A 17,980-nucleotide genomic window follows, 5' to 3' on the forward strand; every position below is an offset into this window, starting at 1 on the left:
ATATCATAAGTTAGTTTATTCTTTAAAAGCGCATTACATCTGTAATGTAGACAAACAGTTTCTGAATTAGATTGTTTGGCATAAACAATGCAAAACATGGTCTGTTTTATGTACAAAATTGAAGGCAATGATTGGATTCTAGTGCATTTGCCTCTTTGCCAGCCATCCTCTTTCCTTAATCTCTTGGATCATTCAAAAACAGTCAGAGGATCCTTTAGAACAGGATTCAATAAAACGTGAGGAAATGCTGTTTGAAGGAAGAGTCTCCCACTCTAGCTGCAGGGATGAGGGATTTTTTTTTTGTCTCCTCACCACCCAGAAAAAGACGGTTCAATACAGACTAAAAAAGTACACTGTGTAAGCAAAACTAGCATACCTGTCAATGTGCTTTCAAAATGATATGGACCCTGGTTTACTTGTGGCACTTTGTGTTGGGGAATAGAGCTGGGAGGGAAAATTTAAGCAGCAACAAACAGTGCTTGGTCAGTAAAGCCTGAGAATATGGAAAGCAGAGCACTCTGCATCAGAATTTCCCCTGTCTTTAGTCAATCAATTGGGGAACTCCTCAAGTACACATTTACTGTTATAAACTCTACCATGCAGGATGATGCCAAATTCATCCCTTGAAAAAGTCAGAATTTTAAGAAATATAGTAATGCATTAAATAAATTAAGCGTTATTGAAGTATAAACATTTACAAAATCTTATTGCCGCCTTCAAAGTTCCAAATATACATGAAGTGTGCTGTTGATCAGGTGTGAAGGAATCAACTCTGGGGCTGTCCATTTATTGTCAACTGATACCTGTAAAAGAAAGGCGGCATGATGGGTTAAAGCAGATACTTCTCCGCTAAGTATAGCTAGCTTTATAGTATATCCCTGCCTTTTCTGTCTGCGTGTGTACACATGTAAATGTGTATATGTATATAAGACAGGGAACCAAAGAATCCCGATGGAATTCAGCTTGTCTGTCCTAGAAGTGATTGCATTATCTAGTGAGGGTGAAATTATCAGTTGAATAAAGTAGAGTTAAATCACTGCATTGAAAACAGCCTTCCAGATACTTTTTCCCAGTTCCAGGACCTTTTGCAAGATTCACTAAACTTAAAATATTCAAAATATTGCATCACCATTCTCAGGCTGTTTGACAGCAAAATGGAATGAGTGCTCTCTCTGTGTGTGTGTGTGTGTGTGTCCTTTTCATGTTTTCAATGTTACTTTGCTTCCTCCCTATTTTATGAAATCAAGTTTTTAAAACTGACAGTGGTGAAAGCAGCACAGCTATAGGACCAAGTCCATATCTAACTAGTACTCAAACCATAGTTCCTTGATTTATCCAGAAGAGCTACCCAATTTCTGATTCCTTACTGCTCTGTTGGTATTAAAAACCTGTTTGGACAAATACTGATTGGCCATAAATAGATCATACTTATCACTACAGATCTTAACATCTTCTCAATAGCAAAATTAAACTGATGGTGAGATTGCGATTTGAGTTATTACTGGATCATAGAAAGCAAAGAGGTGGAATATTGTACAGTGCAGCCTAAACATAGGAAGTGAAATTCTCCCTAGATTTTTCCATCGCCTCTTTTAGGAGGGAGGGGAACCAGTACTTGAAATAAGCAATTATTATTTCTTCGGCTCGGTCCATTCTGCACTATCCAGATCTAATAGTTAATCCTCTTGCATTGCTACTTTCTTATGTGCTGACCATCCAAACATACCATTGAGAGAAGCCCTTGACTAAATCTTCCTTTGATAAGTCAATCAGCACCTTTAAAAAGAAAAGTTTAGAACTGTTAAGCTGCTTAATCAAATATTTAAGTTACAAGTACATGGTTTTAAAAAATAAAGTGTATTTCCACGTATAAACTGCCTAGCAAGCTCATAACACAGTACTGCTATTTACTGCATACCGCTCCATATCCTTTTTAGATGCTTTCTCTAGAGAGTAGCAACATTTTGAAGTTACAGAGCAATCCATAGGTATTGTCTAAATAATTTGTATAACAAGATCTTACTTCAAGTATGTAAGGGTGGAGAGAAAGGGAAGATGTGAATAGCATATTTTAAAGAGTATCTTACCTTTCCAAGTTCTTTCCTTTCATGCGAAATAAGTGACTTTCTGTTTTTCACTGCAACATCTAAGGCTCGTTTCTTAATGTCTTCCAAGGTATCATTAAATTCAAATCTAAATGTATGAAAAAGGGTATATGCTATGTAAATAGAAATCTTCTAATGCAGCAGCCCCCAACCTATCTGGCTTGATGGACCAGTGGGGTGGAGAGGGGATAGTTTCATGTGGGTGCTAGGTGCACACACCCTCCACTCAAATAGAGCTTTGCACTCCCATGCACACTCGCCTGCTGCATGCGCAGACCTGTTCTGAACAGGCTGTAGCCCAGTAGTGGGCTAGTGGCCTGTGGGTTGGGGACCCCTGTTCTCATGTCGAAAGGTTAAAGCTTTACCAAAGTAATAAAAAAAAATCAATTAGAAAAAATACATCTAAGATGTAAGACCCGCTCAAATTCCAAACACTTCCAGATTGCAAAGGCAATGCACCCATAGATTAGATGAGATGTGACTGAGTCTGTGAAGCATGTTTTTTCCTGGTTATGTCTGTTATTATGGATTTAAGGCTGGCTATGCTAACCATCATTACCTTGTAGTAACAAAAAGTCCTAAAGTCCCTATTCCATGCCAAAATTCCATTATTCCATGACACAGATACACCGTGATAGAAAGAGAAGTGAGTAAATCCTCTGCAGAGGTAATCTTAGTGCAGGTTTGCATCCCACCAGGCTCAAGGTTGACTCAGCCTTCCATCCTTCCGAGGTAGGTTAAAATGAGGACCCAGATTGTTGGGGGCAATAAACTGACTTTGTAATAATGCCGCTTGGGCCCCCCCCCGAAAGCCCGAATAAGCAGGCATATACATAGAATGAAGGCTATTGCTAAGCACATTGATTTGTGATTCTTAGATTGTAAGCCGCCCTGAGTCTTCAGAGAAGGGCGGGATATACCGTAAATGGGATTAAAATAAAAATAAAAAAACAAAAAAAAACCCTTGCTTTCATATGAAAATGGTTGAATGTTTTTATTAAGTATCAGTTTTATTATATTGGATTTCTGCTCAATGATTATAATAACGTTCTGATTTTTTTTATACAATATATTTCTATTTATTTATATTTTACGTTTATTATTTTTTATAAATAAGGCAGTGATCAAACATAATACTCCCTTCTTCCTCCTATTTTCCTCACAACAGCAGCCCTGTGGGTTGAGTTGGGCTGAGACAGAGTGACTGGCCCAAAGTCAACCAGCTGGCTTTTGATTTCCCAAATTCAAAATTTTAGATTATAGAAGGTCATCTTAGAAGATATTTTCATTTATCTAATTACTGCACAATCTCCAGATAGTGATCTTTCTTTCTCAAGCCGAAAGGCAATAGGTCACTCCAAATCCGTTTTGCATCCAAGAAACATGGGTGATATAAAAACCTCAAGATTGCTTCACCTTGCACCCAGGATTGGAAGTTTTGAAAGCGGCAGCAGAGAAAAGCTGTGACACTAACAATAAAGTAAAACTTAAACTCAGCTCTAATTACATCACCTAAAGAATATTGCATGTTTGTAACAAGCATTATGGGGATATCGGGTACAACGTCTAGGCCTCAGCCAGAAGAAAAGTGATTACAGCATTTACTTACTTCTCATCATACCGAGGATTCAGTGTCTTTTTCTTCACAGTAGTTCTTCTTCGGGTTATCCACCTTTTGTCTGGGAGTAAGTAGATGCGAACGTATGGATATGCTCCGTGCCGAGAGCATGGCACTAAATTTCTTATGGGTAGAAAACGGGAGCATATTTACAATCAACAGAGTAAGAAAAACTTCTGAGGAAAAGGTTCAGTCAGGTGAACCTTGCTGCAAGTTTGTTTATTTTTCTTGAGTTTGAACACCAGCCACAAAAACCCTGCCTTTTTTAATGTCTTGTTTTTAATGTTTTAAATCATTTGTAAAGTGCCTAGAATTGTTGGGAGCTGAGCACCATATAAATTTAAAATACGTTCAGCCAACAATAGTTGCAGATTCTGAATCCTCCAATCCGTAAAATTTGGAAGGGGAAACTGCTATGCATATATTCATTCCATTAAGCCAGACATGTCTAACTCGCGACGTCATGTGACGTTGCGCGACGTATCAGGACTGTTTTGCCACTGTCAGCAATGGGGTGGGCGCGGCTTCCGCGTGACACATCTGGCCTGCGAGCTGGGAGTTTGACACTCCTGCATTAAGCAAAGATTAAGTGAAATAAGTGCCATTATACCCAAGATGTGGAATCCAAATATTGAAAAGAATGGTATTTCTCTCAGAACATGAACAGAGATAGATTGCTAAATGTTACTGTACCTGCATGAGTTGACCAACACAATGAGAGATTGCCTTAAGGAAGCATACCGGACAGTGATGTGAATCTCTCCCATAGGCCTTACATCTGAAAGTGTCCCACTGCAAGATAATTGACTTAATTAAAGGAAGTTCATGACTGAAGGAGCCGGCTACTTCCTGCTTGCTTCAAAGGCAAACTTCCAAACCTAATCCCATAGACGAGTTAAACATTTTTTAAATATTATAAACAGATCAAAGAGGAAAAAATAAAACCATCAGAGAAAAGAAAGAGATGCTTGTATATTTCACTGTACACAAGCTAAACTGCCTTTAAATTGTTTTCCAAAGGAGACATTCTGTATTTCAACTAAGATATATCTCTTGGTAGTTGTGGTAGTTCATTTTCTCTCTCTGGTGTATTACAGTATACTCCAAAACCAAACTAATATTAAAAGAAAAACTATATATTCTCTTATAAAAAGGTAAAGGTTCCCCCGCACATGCGTGCTAGTCGTTTCCAACTCTAGGGGCCGGTGTTCATCTCTGTTTCAAAGCCGAAGAGCCAGCGGTTGTCCGAGGACGTCTCCGTGGTCATGTGGCCGGCATGACTAGACGCCAAAGGCGCACGGAACGCTGTTACCTTCCCACCGTAGTGGTGCCTGTTTTTCTACTTGCATTTTTACGTGCTTTCTAACTGCTAGGTTGGCAGAAGCTGGGACGAGTAACAGGCGCTCACTCTGTAACGCGGCACTCGGGATTCGACCCGCCAAACTGCCGATCTGATCGACAAGCTCAGCGTCCTAACTGAACCATAATTTTAATTATAAAGTAATATTTATATAGATGTCTTCCTGAAATAAGCAGTCTGTGATTCTTGAAGCCCCTTTTCTAATGCAATATTGCATTTCCCTAATTCTCAGGTGGGAAATACCTGAAAATTTTAATAAAAGACTTATATCCCAGAAAACACAAGCAAAATAACCAGCTCCTTCCATGTATAACACATGGTCCCATTCACTTTATGTCATAACTTCACCCACTGTGGCTCTTTCCTCACAAAAAACCCGCAAGGTGTGGCTTTCAACAACAAAAGGTTACCCAGTTGTATCCAAAGGCCAGATTTTAAGAAATGCAAGGCCTTTCGTATGAGACTTGTGAGTTTGTACAAGACATAGTTAGGAACCTCAATTTTTCCATAACACATGTCTACAATTTCAGCACAAATATTCTGGTATACCCAGTTCATCCTGCCTATTTGCAATACTATAAATGATTAAGGGAAGAGTGAAGTAAGTATTTAGGCTAGGTAGGTCAAGTTTTGTGTTACCAAATACAATTGTGAAATAGAATGCCCAACTAATGTTCAGCTGACTTACTTATTGAGGTTCAGATTGCTGCAAGTGATATCCATGATTGAAGAGGCTTCTGTGCCTAGAGATGCAAGGCTGGGGGCAATCTGGAGTCTCTGCAGAGCTGGCAATGTTGGGGGTACTCGAGTGGTCTCTGGAAGTGTCAAGGATTTGGGGTTCAAGCCACCTGTAACTCCTTGCTCATTGATTCCAGCAACTGCCTCTATGACAATGGGCTCTGACAATGTCTCATTTCCATTAGGGTTAGTATTGCTCTCCTGTTTGTCATTTCTGCATTCGGGAACAGCAGATTCTTTGTTCCCTTGGACTGGCTTAGGCACTTCTACTGGTGGTAGTGGTGCTGATGCTGCTGGTGGTGGTGGTGGAGGAGGAGGAGGACGAGGTGGTGGCAGCTGTGCCTTGTTTTGGTCTTCATTCTTTTCTGGGGCTGAGGCAGGAACTTGTTTTAAGGCATTAGCCCCATTATTGGTGTTTTCTGAATCAGGGACCTCTAAGTCCAAAGCCTAAGGCAGAAAAAGGAAGTTAAGCATTATCGTATTGTTTATTTAAAAAACCAGACTCTTTAGAACCCCTTCAAAACCGCTACCAAATTGTTAATGCTGAGCGTGATAAAATGAGAAATTGAACACATAGTAAGCAATTGTGTTAATTATAAATAACATGTAGTTTCCGATTTGGCCTCACGAATATATTGCATTATATATCTCATTCATGCATGCATTCATTCATACATTCATTCAGTATCATCACCCATCTCAAATGCATAACTAGTTAACAATTAAAAACAAAATAAAAACAATAAGCTAAAGTATAAATAACGTAAAATGGGACACCAACACGTTGTATACACAGAGGCATAGAATCAAGATCACACGAAGAACTAGTACCGCTTTATAAAACCCTAGTAAGACCACAACTGAAATACTGCAACCAATTTTGGTCACCGTACTACAAACTTTGAGACTTTGGGAAAAGTTCAGAGAAGAGCAATTAAGAAGATTAAAGGCCTGGAGACTAAAACATATGAAGAACAGCTGCAGGACTTGGGTTTGGCTAGTGTAAAGAAAAGAAGAAATAGGGGTGACATGATAGCAGTATTCCAGTATTTGAGGGGCTGCCACAAAGAAGAGGGCGTCACGTTATTCTCCAAAGCACCAGGGGGCAGGACAAGAAACAATGGTTGGAAACTGATCGAAGAGAGAAGCAACCTGGAATTAAGGAGAAGTTCCTAACAATGAGGACAATTAACCAGTGGAACAGCTTGCCTCCAGAAATTGTGGGTGCTCCATCACTGGAGATTTTTAAAAAGAGACTAGACAAATGGTATAGGTTCTCCTGCTTGAGCAGGGGATTGGACTAGAAGACCTCCAAGGTCCCTTCCTATTCTGTTCTGTTCCCATCCCCATCCCCATTCTATTCTACATAACAAACATCCACTGTTAATACAGTCCAGAAACCCCATTCAAGGACCATGTTTTTTCAGCCTGAAAAAAAACTTCACATCCTTGTCTAAAGGCAGAATTTCTTCTAGTCATATTCCGGGTAATTTAGCTAAGAAGTGGAAGGCCTTTAGCTGCCAATTCTAGAAAAGGAGAGGTTTCACCTCACCAGTGAACACAGTGATTGAAAAATCGCAGGATTCCAGTGTCCAACATATGAATATGAAATAGAGCAGACATGTCAAACACAAGGCCCAGGGGCCGGATCCGGCCCGTGAAGTGGTTTCATGTGGCCCGTGAAGCCATCCTGGAAACAGTGAGGGAACAGCCCCCACTGCCTTGGCCCTGGCCCAGAGACCCTCCTCCTGCCAGAGACCCTCAGATCTGTCCCACTCCTGCCCAGGCCCCGATAGGCACCCTTGATGTGAACGATGCAGAGCTGGCCACGCCCACCCAGTAGGCCATACGCACTCTAGCCACACCCACCCAGTAGACCACGCCCACCCGGCCCCCTGAGGGCAACCGCAATGCTGATGCGGCCCTCAATGAAATTGAGTTTGACACCCCTGAAATAGAGCATATGCTGTGTTTACAGCTTAACATCCCTGGTCATTCTCTGTTCATTGCTGCACTTGCACAAAAGCTACAGTTGTCTTCACAGCACACCATTACTTTTTAATCTTATATACTAATTATATAGCTTTTTGTTCTTTACATTGAAGGGTGATGTTTTTTTTACTTCAGTGGAATATCTGTGCCTAAAGTAAAAAGATATCTCTTCAGGCAGATATTTGCCTGCAGATGGTATCATACTTAATTATTTCATCAGATATTTTTACAGAGAATTTTGCCTTGATACTAGTTTACTGAAGACAAACTCTTCTATTATGGTAGAAAACATTGTTGCTATAATCCTTCCCATTTATGAATATTATAAGTAACAGCAGGAATTACTTTATTAAGTGTGAAAGCTATATGAATGTAAACCATTGTATAATTTGCAGCATACAAATAAACCCAGAAACAATTTGGACGCAGGTGCATATGTGTTATTGGCTTCAAACCAATTCTTGTTTAATTGCTCACTTGGGAAAGAATGCAAATCATATGTTGAAAATATATTCATCACATATCCACCTAAGATTATTCTTTTGAAAATCTGTGAGACTTATGTTCTTAATAACAATAGTAATAGTACATAGACTTATATACCACTTCACAATGCTTTACAGCCCTCTCTAAGCAATTTACAGAATCAGCATATTGCCCCCAACAATCTGGGTCCTTATTTTACCGATCTTGGAAGGACGGAAGGTTGAGCCAACCTTGAACTGCTGAGGGTCAAACCTCTGGCAGTGAGCTAGCCTGCAATACTGCATTCTAACCACTGTGCAAGCCACAGCTCCTAAACTACATAGCTGTTCTTTCAAGGTCCAAAATCTATCTCCTGGAAAAGAAAATGTTCTAATTTAAAATATAGCAATGTGGTGGTGTATGTAGTCAAAATAAGAAATTCAATTTTAAATTAATCATTCATCTTATTTAAAAAGGTTTTCCAACTTGGAAACTCTTCAGCCAACTATTCTACTTTATCGCTACGGTGCCCCTAATGATCATCTTCTTGGGCTCTGGAGGTCAATAGATTTAAGGCACCCTTTTTAGGATTATAACTTCAGACATGCAGTAATGTAGTCTTAAAAATGTTAAGGGGGCTGAGAATATAGGAGGTTCAAGTGTTCCTTTAATTTCTGCTGCTTCTTCTTCAAGCCAGTCTATCTATTTATGGAATATGTATTTATTAGCAATAGAAAAGAATGACATGCATTGAAGGAATGCAAACACTAATAAACATTGAAATCTGTCACTTTATAAGAAAATATAGCTCTATAGATATACTGTAATTTAGTCCAGTTTTGCTCATGGTAAATCCTAGCATATAAATCAGAGTCCACAAATTACATTCAGCATACAAACATTCAGGCATGTAGGAATTAATGCAGCAATTGCATCAATCTCGAATTAAGCCAAGGTTCAGAAAAATCTGTTTTGAATTAAAATTACTATAAATGTATTCAGAATTACTGCTTGCTTATAAAACTAAGATCAGTTACTGAAATAACTTCATTTGTAAAGTGTTCTATAAGACCCAGGGAAGAACTATCAGCTGCTAACATGCCACCACCCTAGTTATGAACAAATATTCCACTTATATGGCATTACATTTATATAGAGAGGCAAGATCAAGAGAGACCTTTGAAGCATAATCCATTTGGCGTGGATAATGCAGATCTATATATGATGCAAGTTTGGTTTCAGTATAGTTCTCCAAGACTCATCATACTTAGGAGAAATACTTAGTCAAATTATTAGTATATTAAATCTGATGTTAAAGCCACTACCATCTCTTAATTCATAGGATAAAATATTAATTTCAGGGACACACAGAAAAATTTCCCACAAGAACAGGAAGAATTACAATGGGGAGAAAATAAAAGAAAGCTAAGCTTACTCTCAGGACAATTTTCAGCTTGACAGAACTGTCCACACCAGAATGATCCAACTGATAATTTTGTTCAAGTGTCATCTCAGGGTTCTTTAATAAGCGAGCAAGAGAAATCACCAAAGTTCCAAGGGCATTCTCCTTCTCTTTATCTTTGATCTAGAACAAGGAAAACAAAAGGCAGTATAAAATAGGCAAGACAAGTAACTCTTGGCAGTGATTTAAACCTTCCCTTTTCAGATTATGTATACTGCCATTATGCGAATCAGCAGCAATTTCTCCATTTCACATGGGAGCATTGAGATAAGATATATTGAAAGGAAATTCACCAATTAACAGGGCCATTTAAAACTCTTTTTGGGAAATGACCACATTAACTTTCCTAATGGATGAAGAAAAGCTAATGGTCATGATGGGAGAGCTCTAATAATAAGAGTAGAATCAATTATATCTGCACGGCTAGAAACCTATCAAAGCATTCAAAGCTGACTTAACAGCTCATTCAGTCAATATAAGGCCTGAAGGCACTGGAAGAAAAGCTTCAAAAACAAGACTAATTAATATTCCCCAAATAAGACTGGGGTGGGCCATAGTACAACATGGTACTTTAGATGCTGCAACTTACATTTTCACAAAAGTGATTCAAACTCTGCACTTGAAAATACATAGAAGTTGGGTTGTTTGTAAAATTGATCCATATTTTCATAGCTGACCCAGATTTATAGTAAGTCCTGTATAACAGGGGTCCCCATCACCAGGCTGTGGACCAGTACCAGTCCATGGCCTGTTAGGAACCAGGTTGCGCAAGTGGTGGGCAAGCAAGGGATCTAGGTTGTGAGAGAAACTATCCCCCCCCCACACACACACACAGGTCGTGGAAAAATTGTCTTCCATGAAGCCAGTGTCTGGTGCCAAAAAGTTTGGGATTGCTGCTGTAGAATATGGCTGTGGGTGACTGCATTATTGGCTGGAAATGTGCTTATTAAAAACATTTCCAAACACATCATAAATGCGTATTTTTCCCCTCAAAAAAGCATACTAAGAGGAGACAAAATGGACAAATGAATGTCCACATTTTGGAATGTCCTATCAAATCAGTCACAGGGTTATTAAGGTATATCTTTTAATACTTCACTACAAATGATTAATCTGTAAATGTTTTTTTTTCCTACTGGGCACCAATCCCCATAGATTGATTAACTGACTGACTGACTGACTGACTAAATAATCAATCAATCAATCAATCCACTGGAAGCAGTTATTTTGAGATCTACTGGCACTGTCTCAAATTTTGGTCAGATACAGAAAAAGAAAATCCACACTCATGCCCAACAATCTCCTTCTCTCTTGCTATAACTGCAAGTGATGGACATGAGTGTAGATGTATAAATCCCAGTTCCACAATCTTATTAGGGAGAGAAGACAAACTGACCTCCAAATGAAGAGACTGAGATGAAGCACTATGGACAAAGAAAGTGAATGCCTGCCTCCACGCTGGATCTTTAGTGAAATTACATGTCTGAGGAAAAAGAAACCAGAGTTGACATAGAGACATTAGATCAAACAGGTTTAGGCTGCAATCCAGTTCGCGAAGGAATCTGTCTAATTAGAAATGGATTAGAATTGCTCTGTTCTGCATTCACATCAGCTCAGTTTTCCTGGGTTCAGTGTGACCTGGTTCTAGGTGTACAGAGCTGTTCTCTAGCAGGATGGAACATTTGGCTTCCCAGGTTTACTAAAATACAACTCTTTGAGTCTCTGCCAGTATGGCCTATGTGGAGGAATTCTGGCAGTTGCAGTTCAGCAACATCTGGAAGGCCACCACTTGTACTACCCAAAGGAGACATGACTCAAGCTTTATATATCAATCACCTTGACCATCACTTCATTTTCTTTCACCAGAGCTATTCAAAGAATTGTTTTCTATCTAGCAGATCCACAACAGAATACAGGTAAGTCTTTGACTTATAACAGTTTGTTTAGTGACCATTTGAAATTACAAAGGCACTGAAAAAAGTGACTTATGACTTAGGACCACTTACAACCGGTGCAGCAATATTCTGACTCATATTTTGACAGTTGCAGTGTCCCAGGTTGATGTGATCACCTTTTGCGACCTTCTAACAAGCAAAATCGGGGGGGGGGGGGGGCAGATTTACTTGACAACTGTGTTACTAATTTAACAACTGCAGTGATTCACTTAACAACTGGCAGGAAAGATCATAACATGGGGCAAAAGCCACATAGCAAATGTTTCACTTTGCAACATAAATTTTGGGCTCAGTTGTGGTCATAAGTTGAGGTATTAAATATTCTGTATTAAATATTCATGCTGAAATCTGACAATTGAGTAATCTTTGTGTAAATGATGCTCTGAGCAAGCTGGCTTACTTTGACCCTGAGGGAACAGGAATAACTTTGCCACTTGTGCAAAAGTTTAAATACACCATTAATAAGGCCACAGTTGATCCTGAGACCAGATCAATTAATCCTGAATTTAAAGTGGAACAATAGGGTGTCTCCTTTCCACCCCTTTAGCAATAATAATTTGTTTCCAAAGAACGGCTGAGATTTTGATGGGCTGGTTGGATTCTGCTCCCACCAGGCAATCCAGACAGGTCTTTCAGTCTCCTTGTTGCTGACATAGGGGCTCAGAGGATTTATTCATCTATTTACAAAGTTTGTTTTTTGCTTTTTCATGATTAAAAAAAATGACCCCAACATGGAGATATTTGTTAAAGCAATGCATGGGGGGACCAGATACTCCATAGTGGGGGCTAAGCATTTGTATGCACCAAGGGCTGTTTTTTTGTTGTTGTTGCCTTGAACTTTAGCGATCTGAACTCCATCTTGCAGTGTTCTTCATTTTTGGTCATGCTACTTAGGCTATTGGGCTATTCAGATTCCCCAACCTTTTTTTTTTAATCTTAAAATTTTTTGGATATTTTTGAAACAATTTTTCAGAATTTAGTTACCTCTTTTTTAATTACCTCTTTTAACTCTTTTTTACCTTATGAAAAAGATGATGATGTCTATTACCTTGCTCTTGTGAGTTTTGTTGCCCACTGTGAGCAGGACAAAGGAAGAAGGTTCTTTTTCTATCTTCTGCCATAATTTACAATTTTGAAATAAAAGACAGTATTAATAACAAGATAACATTCACCAGAGAATAAAAAGAGGGAGAAAGGATATAACATTTACTCTATTGTTTTAAAAAGATCAGAAGAAGGGTTAGAAGCCTAAACATGAATCAAAATTTAGTATTTACATGTTATTCAGCATTTATTCTTGGCAAAGTTTGAATTAAAGCCAGAATTTGTGTTTGGCACATAGAAAACAATTACAAATATTGCTGTTTTTTCACTGCAAATATACTGAATGCACCCCAATACATCATTCTTCCTGAATATGGAACAGATCAGATGTGCCAGATGAGTCTCCATTCAGTCACAATAATTCTGGAAAATAGCTGGATTGGTTGGGGATAATGGAAGTTGCATTCCATAGATCAAATCACAATTGGATAGGGAAACTGCATTGTGTCTTAAACCAGAGGACAGTGTAAGAAAACACTTAAAGAAAATTGAAATTAGTGTATGGCTAAATTGCAGGTTATATTTGCATTACAATGATGGGACGCTGAAGCACTGACAAACATCACCTGCCTAGTCCTAATGTAGTAACAAGAAAAATGAGTGTTATTTCTTCAAAAGATTTTAAATTCATCTCATAATTTGAGAAGCAGTTGCTGAATTTTGAATATTATTGATTTAAAATATTTGCATGGCTGTCCATCTTAGAACACAGCTCTGAGCAGCTTACAACAATAATGTAACTACAAAAAAACCATAAAACCAAAAGTAAAAACCTGGCACCTCAATCATCCTCACACAATGGCCCCCAACCATCCATAGGTTCCTTCCACTTCACCCTATGCTTGAGTTTTGATGACTACTGTTCAAAGAAAAATGATATAAATAAAGCCAAACCCCATATATACGTTGGATTGGTTTGTTGCCTTGAGTTATTTGTAAAAAATAATGGAAGCATGGATAGCAATAAATAAATAAAGATTGCCTAATCTTTGTTTCAACATTGTTTCTACATGCTGTGCTTCACCTACACATTTATTTCAAATATGTAGTATGAAATAGAAAGGCTGGGCCCAGGGTAGGCAACCTTGGCTCTTTTATGACTCGTGGACTTCAACTCTCAGAATTCCTGAGCCAGCATGGCTGGCTCAGGAATTCTGGGAGTTGAAGTCCACGAGTCATAAAAGAACCAAGGTTGCCTACCCTGGGCCCATGTCCAGTCTATTTATGGTGCAACTGAGGTCAACTTGCCCCTCTTGACCATCTAGTAAAAGCAGGGAGGAGAGCAGACTGACAGCTCTGCCCAGTTTAGCTGAGTTGAGAGTTAGCCCCCATTTAACCAATGATGGTGGGTAAAGTAGGTCATCTGTTCACAGGGATCCTTATAATCTGGCCTAGCTAGTTGCTGAGATTAGATTTTTCAGTTAGTGGGTTGGCTGGCTCAGAATTGAAATCTTCACCTGATGCTATACCAAACTTTACATCCATTGTAACTCATATGGCTAGTCTATTGTATTCCAACTTTACACAAATCTTGGCATTGGGCGTGTCTTTGGCCGTTTTTACATTTAGTACCCTTTTAAAAAAATCTTCTAGTATTTGTTAAATCCATAATGTATTCAGTTCAATACCCACACAGAAATAAGAGACATTTACCTTGAGATATCTATCTTTTCTGTATTTCTTTCCTCCATATTCACCATTGGAATATTCCAATTGATTTTTCTACATTAGGAAAGAATTTTGAATGAAAAAGGAGTTTCAGAAAATTATGTGATACGACAGTATAGGATTGCTTCCCCCAGATGTCTTACCTAGGATTTTTGTAGGACTATTTTCTATCTGGTCTGTTTTATCTGGATTGATTGGCTTTGTATATTTATGATCCTGTTCTAGTTTCTGCTGCTTTGAGTTTATTTTCTCCTTTTTAAACTTAATATGTCTTCAAAATTAGTAAATTAATTGAAGGGCAGTCCAAAACAGTCTAACGTTAATCAGAATGAAAGGAGAACTAATGTTGCCAGCAATGATAATCTTAGAAGACAGCTAGAAAACAACTAGCATGGCTAAGCATCTAGTAGGAAAAAAGTTCATTTACCAATGAAACAAAGTTAAAATTCTGGATTATACAAAACAGCAAGTGGTTGATGTCAATAAGTTGGGAGATCCAAGACCACTTAAATCAGGGGTGTCAAACTCACAACGTCATGTGACATGTTGTGACATATCACGACTTTTTTGCCAATCCTGGCAATTGGCTGGGCAGAGTTTCGGTATGATGCATCTGGCCCAAGGGCCAGCAGTTTGACACCCCTGACTTAAATAAATTGTGGACAAAATAGGCAACTTATGACTCTCTTGAAGTTGCTGAAATACAACCAGTAGCAGTCCCAGGTAGCATGATCAGTAATTAGGAATGCAGGGAGTGATAAATCAGCAACATCTGGGTGAATCTCTGAAAAGCTTAGAAAAGGGAAAATGTCATCAGTTAACTTCATAATACTTTGCAGCCTTTTTCATCTACCTTGTCCTGCTAATGAGATACCACTGATTCTCTGCTTTGTCTTTTAAAACCCTAATTTCCAACTGTATTATACCCACAATATTGTTATTTGTTACCCAGGCATATATGTCATGCATTATATCCAATTCTGGCTTAGCAAGGCATAAAAGTTATGTCAGGTATATAGGTGTGCTTTGCCACTGCAAATCACATCTTGTACAAACAGCAAAACATAAACATGTATACATTTAAGTTTATGTGATGGGAGAATATGTGAAAATCTTATTTATGTGTTTACTTACAGGAAGGTTTAAAGCACTGTCCAAATACACTATGAGCATTCCGGTGGCAAGACCATTCCTATCCTAAAAACAAACAATTCCACAAAAAATAATATACACATATGAACACTACAAATATTTCAAGGCCCTCTTCCATCCTCTAATAATTAGAGGGTAATAGAAACATTACCCAATAGTGTGATATTACCCCAAACTCCACAAAGATGCAAATCCTTCCCAATCAATGCAACTCTGCTACAGTGATGGTTTAAATACAGCTCTCAGAAGAAATTACACAAGATGGCAGACATACTGGGCTCTTTCTTTGTTCTGAATTCTTTCAGTTGTTTTGCAGCACATATTTCTTCTCAAGTCCCACAAAACACTCACCTCACTAAGTTTCTCTTGATTGGTGACCAGAGAAAACCACTCAAGCTTTAAGTGGACATGCCCACTTGCTATCTTGCTCAAGGGAAACCACTTCACAAAAAGAAAGAAACCACATCAGTGCCAGAAATACACACAAAACTGTATTTTTATATTGATCTGTATTCAAGGAGAAATTGAAGAACTCCTTTAGCTTGATGTTTTATGGGGCCTACTTTGAGATGATACACTTTAAAGCCTGTTATTTTTAACTGTATTTGTTTAGCTAGAAAGGAAAAAACATGATTGCTGAGGCACAAGAACAGATGGCACTTAATTTTACAATCAATGACAGTACCCAAATAAATTATTTTTATGCTGCAGAAGGAAAGGATAGTCCTCCACCCTTTTTAGAAAGTCTTGTTCAAGTTTGACTGGCAACGTTTTAGATACATCAATATAATTTTTTTGGCAATTCTATGAAAGGGCTTGTTCCAACCTCCACCCCCCCTCCTCCGCTCAATGTTTTCTCAGTTTTGCAGCTCACCCCAAAACTCTGCAGTGCTGTTTAGTTTATCCTGAAAGCCAATCAGCCACTGTAAAGAATTGGGGATCTTGAGGGAGGGAGCTGAAAGACATTCCTTACGTTCTGGGAAACAAGATGGGATCTAGAAAGGCTCCTCCTGATTCAATGGGATATAAGAGGGAGGAGCAATTAAAGCACAATCAGGCCTGTAAGATTCTGTTACAGATAGTCCTTGACTCATGACCATAATTTAGCCTGGCATTACGGCTGTAAGCTGTGCTGGTTATTAAGTAGGTCACCACATGACTATGCCCAATTTTATGTCCTTTCCTGTGGTGGTTGTTAAGTGAATATGGCAGTTGTAAAGTAAGTCCCACGGTCATTAAGCAAACTTATTGTCTGTAATGGGCATTTTTGTTGGAAATCAGAATTTCAAATGGTTGCTAAGCAACCAGTTGTAAGTCGAGAACTACCTGTATTGTATCCTGTCTTGATAAAAGAATAGTCCTAGAGTTCCTGTGGAGTCTGTTTCCTGATCTGATCTACTCTGAAGAGCTGATAGCTGCAACCTATCTGGCCCCTCCATGTTCTACTCAAAAGCAAATTGCTCCTCCATTTAAATACTCTCAAAATGCTGAGTATTCAATTGATCCACTTAGTCTCTTAAGAAGCAGAATATGATCAGTAATCTTATTGTACTACATGTGCACTCATTTACTTGATGGTGCAAAGATTCTTGCACCACTTGATCTGTTTACTTGCACACATACATACCTGTTGGTGCCACAAACCCTCAGTATAATGAAATTTCCCTTGAAAACCAATGCTACCACAAAACTATTAATCTGTGAAGCTTTTACAAGACTCTCCTATCTCACAACCTATACATACATTTCTAATTTCCCGTAACAGCAATGAGAACTCAAATGCCTGAAAAAAGTAGTCCTACTAATATTTACATTTAGTAAAAACCTAATGTTTTTATAGCTGATCACTCATAAAATAGGCATACCTTTTAGCAACTACTGTGACACGTGTTAAGCCAAAACAAAACTTACCTCGTCAACAATTCTGTCTTTCATCACATCTACAAGGTTTATAACCAAGCTGTGAAAAAAATAAAAAGTCACACAAAGGAAATCCTCTGGGACAGTTGTATTTGTTTTCATAATGAATAGGTACCATATGGTGCTATGGAGGCTTATAGCACCTTATACTGAACTGTGCTTTTTTTAAAAAAAAATATGGTATCTCCTATAGTTCCATGAAATATTCTGGCTTCTAATGACTGAATGCTCCCAAAGAAGATATTTGATCCTGAGCCTAGTGCAACCATAAAGGTTGTAAAAAAATAACCTCTTTGTAGACAAATAATAATTGATATTGTTCTTCTTCAATAGATATAATATGCCTAGGCTGGAAAAACATGGAGTTCTCTGAGAGTAGAGTGGTTTCTTCACTTACAAAACCTAGTAACGCTGTATATTTCTATTGGATGTTCTATGTCA

At 38.4% G+C, this 17,980-nt stretch overlaps 1 protein-coding gene across 1 annotated transcript in view; it reads right to left on the reverse strand.

Moving 5' to 3' along the window:
- Positions 1 to 33: 33 nt before the first annotated feature.
- Positions 34 to 17,980, reverse strand: part of ESYT3 (extended synaptotagmin 3) — a gene marked incomplete at its 5' end in the record, with an annotated part of 44,317 nt that continues 26,370 nt past the window's right edge. The window contains 13 exons of the mRNA XM_081328074.1: positions 34 to 803; positions 1,727 to 1,776; positions 2,088 to 2,193; positions 3,715 to 3,846; positions 4,417 to 4,515; positions 5,772 to 6,268; positions 9,714 to 9,863; positions 11,137 to 11,223; positions 12,744 to 12,809; positions 14,453 to 14,521; positions 15,602 to 15,664; positions 15,971 to 16,060; positions 17,531 to 17,579. Coding sequence (XP_081184200.1) covers positions 767 to 803; positions 1,727 to 1,776; positions 2,088 to 2,193; positions 3,715 to 3,846; positions 4,417 to 4,515; positions 5,772 to 6,268; positions 9,714 to 9,863; positions 11,137 to 11,223; positions 12,744 to 12,809; positions 14,453 to 14,521; positions 15,602 to 15,664; positions 15,971 to 16,060; positions 17,531 to 17,579 — 1,495 coding nt within the window. The 3' untranslated portion in view covers positions 34 to 766. The remainder of the gene's footprint in view (positions 804 to 1,726; positions 1,777 to 2,087; positions 2,194 to 3,714; positions 3,847 to 4,416; positions 4,516 to 5,771; positions 6,269 to 9,713; positions 9,864 to 11,136; positions 11,224 to 12,743; positions 12,810 to 14,452; positions 14,522 to 15,601; positions 15,665 to 15,970; positions 16,061 to 17,530; positions 17,580 to 17,980) is intronic.

The sequence above is a fragment of the Vipera berus genome (genome assembly GCF_964194415.1).
Source record: "Vipera berus genome assembly, chromosome: 1".
Taxonomy (NCBI): domain Eukaryota; kingdom Metazoa; phylum Chordata; class Lepidosauria; order Squamata; family Viperidae; genus Vipera; species Vipera berus.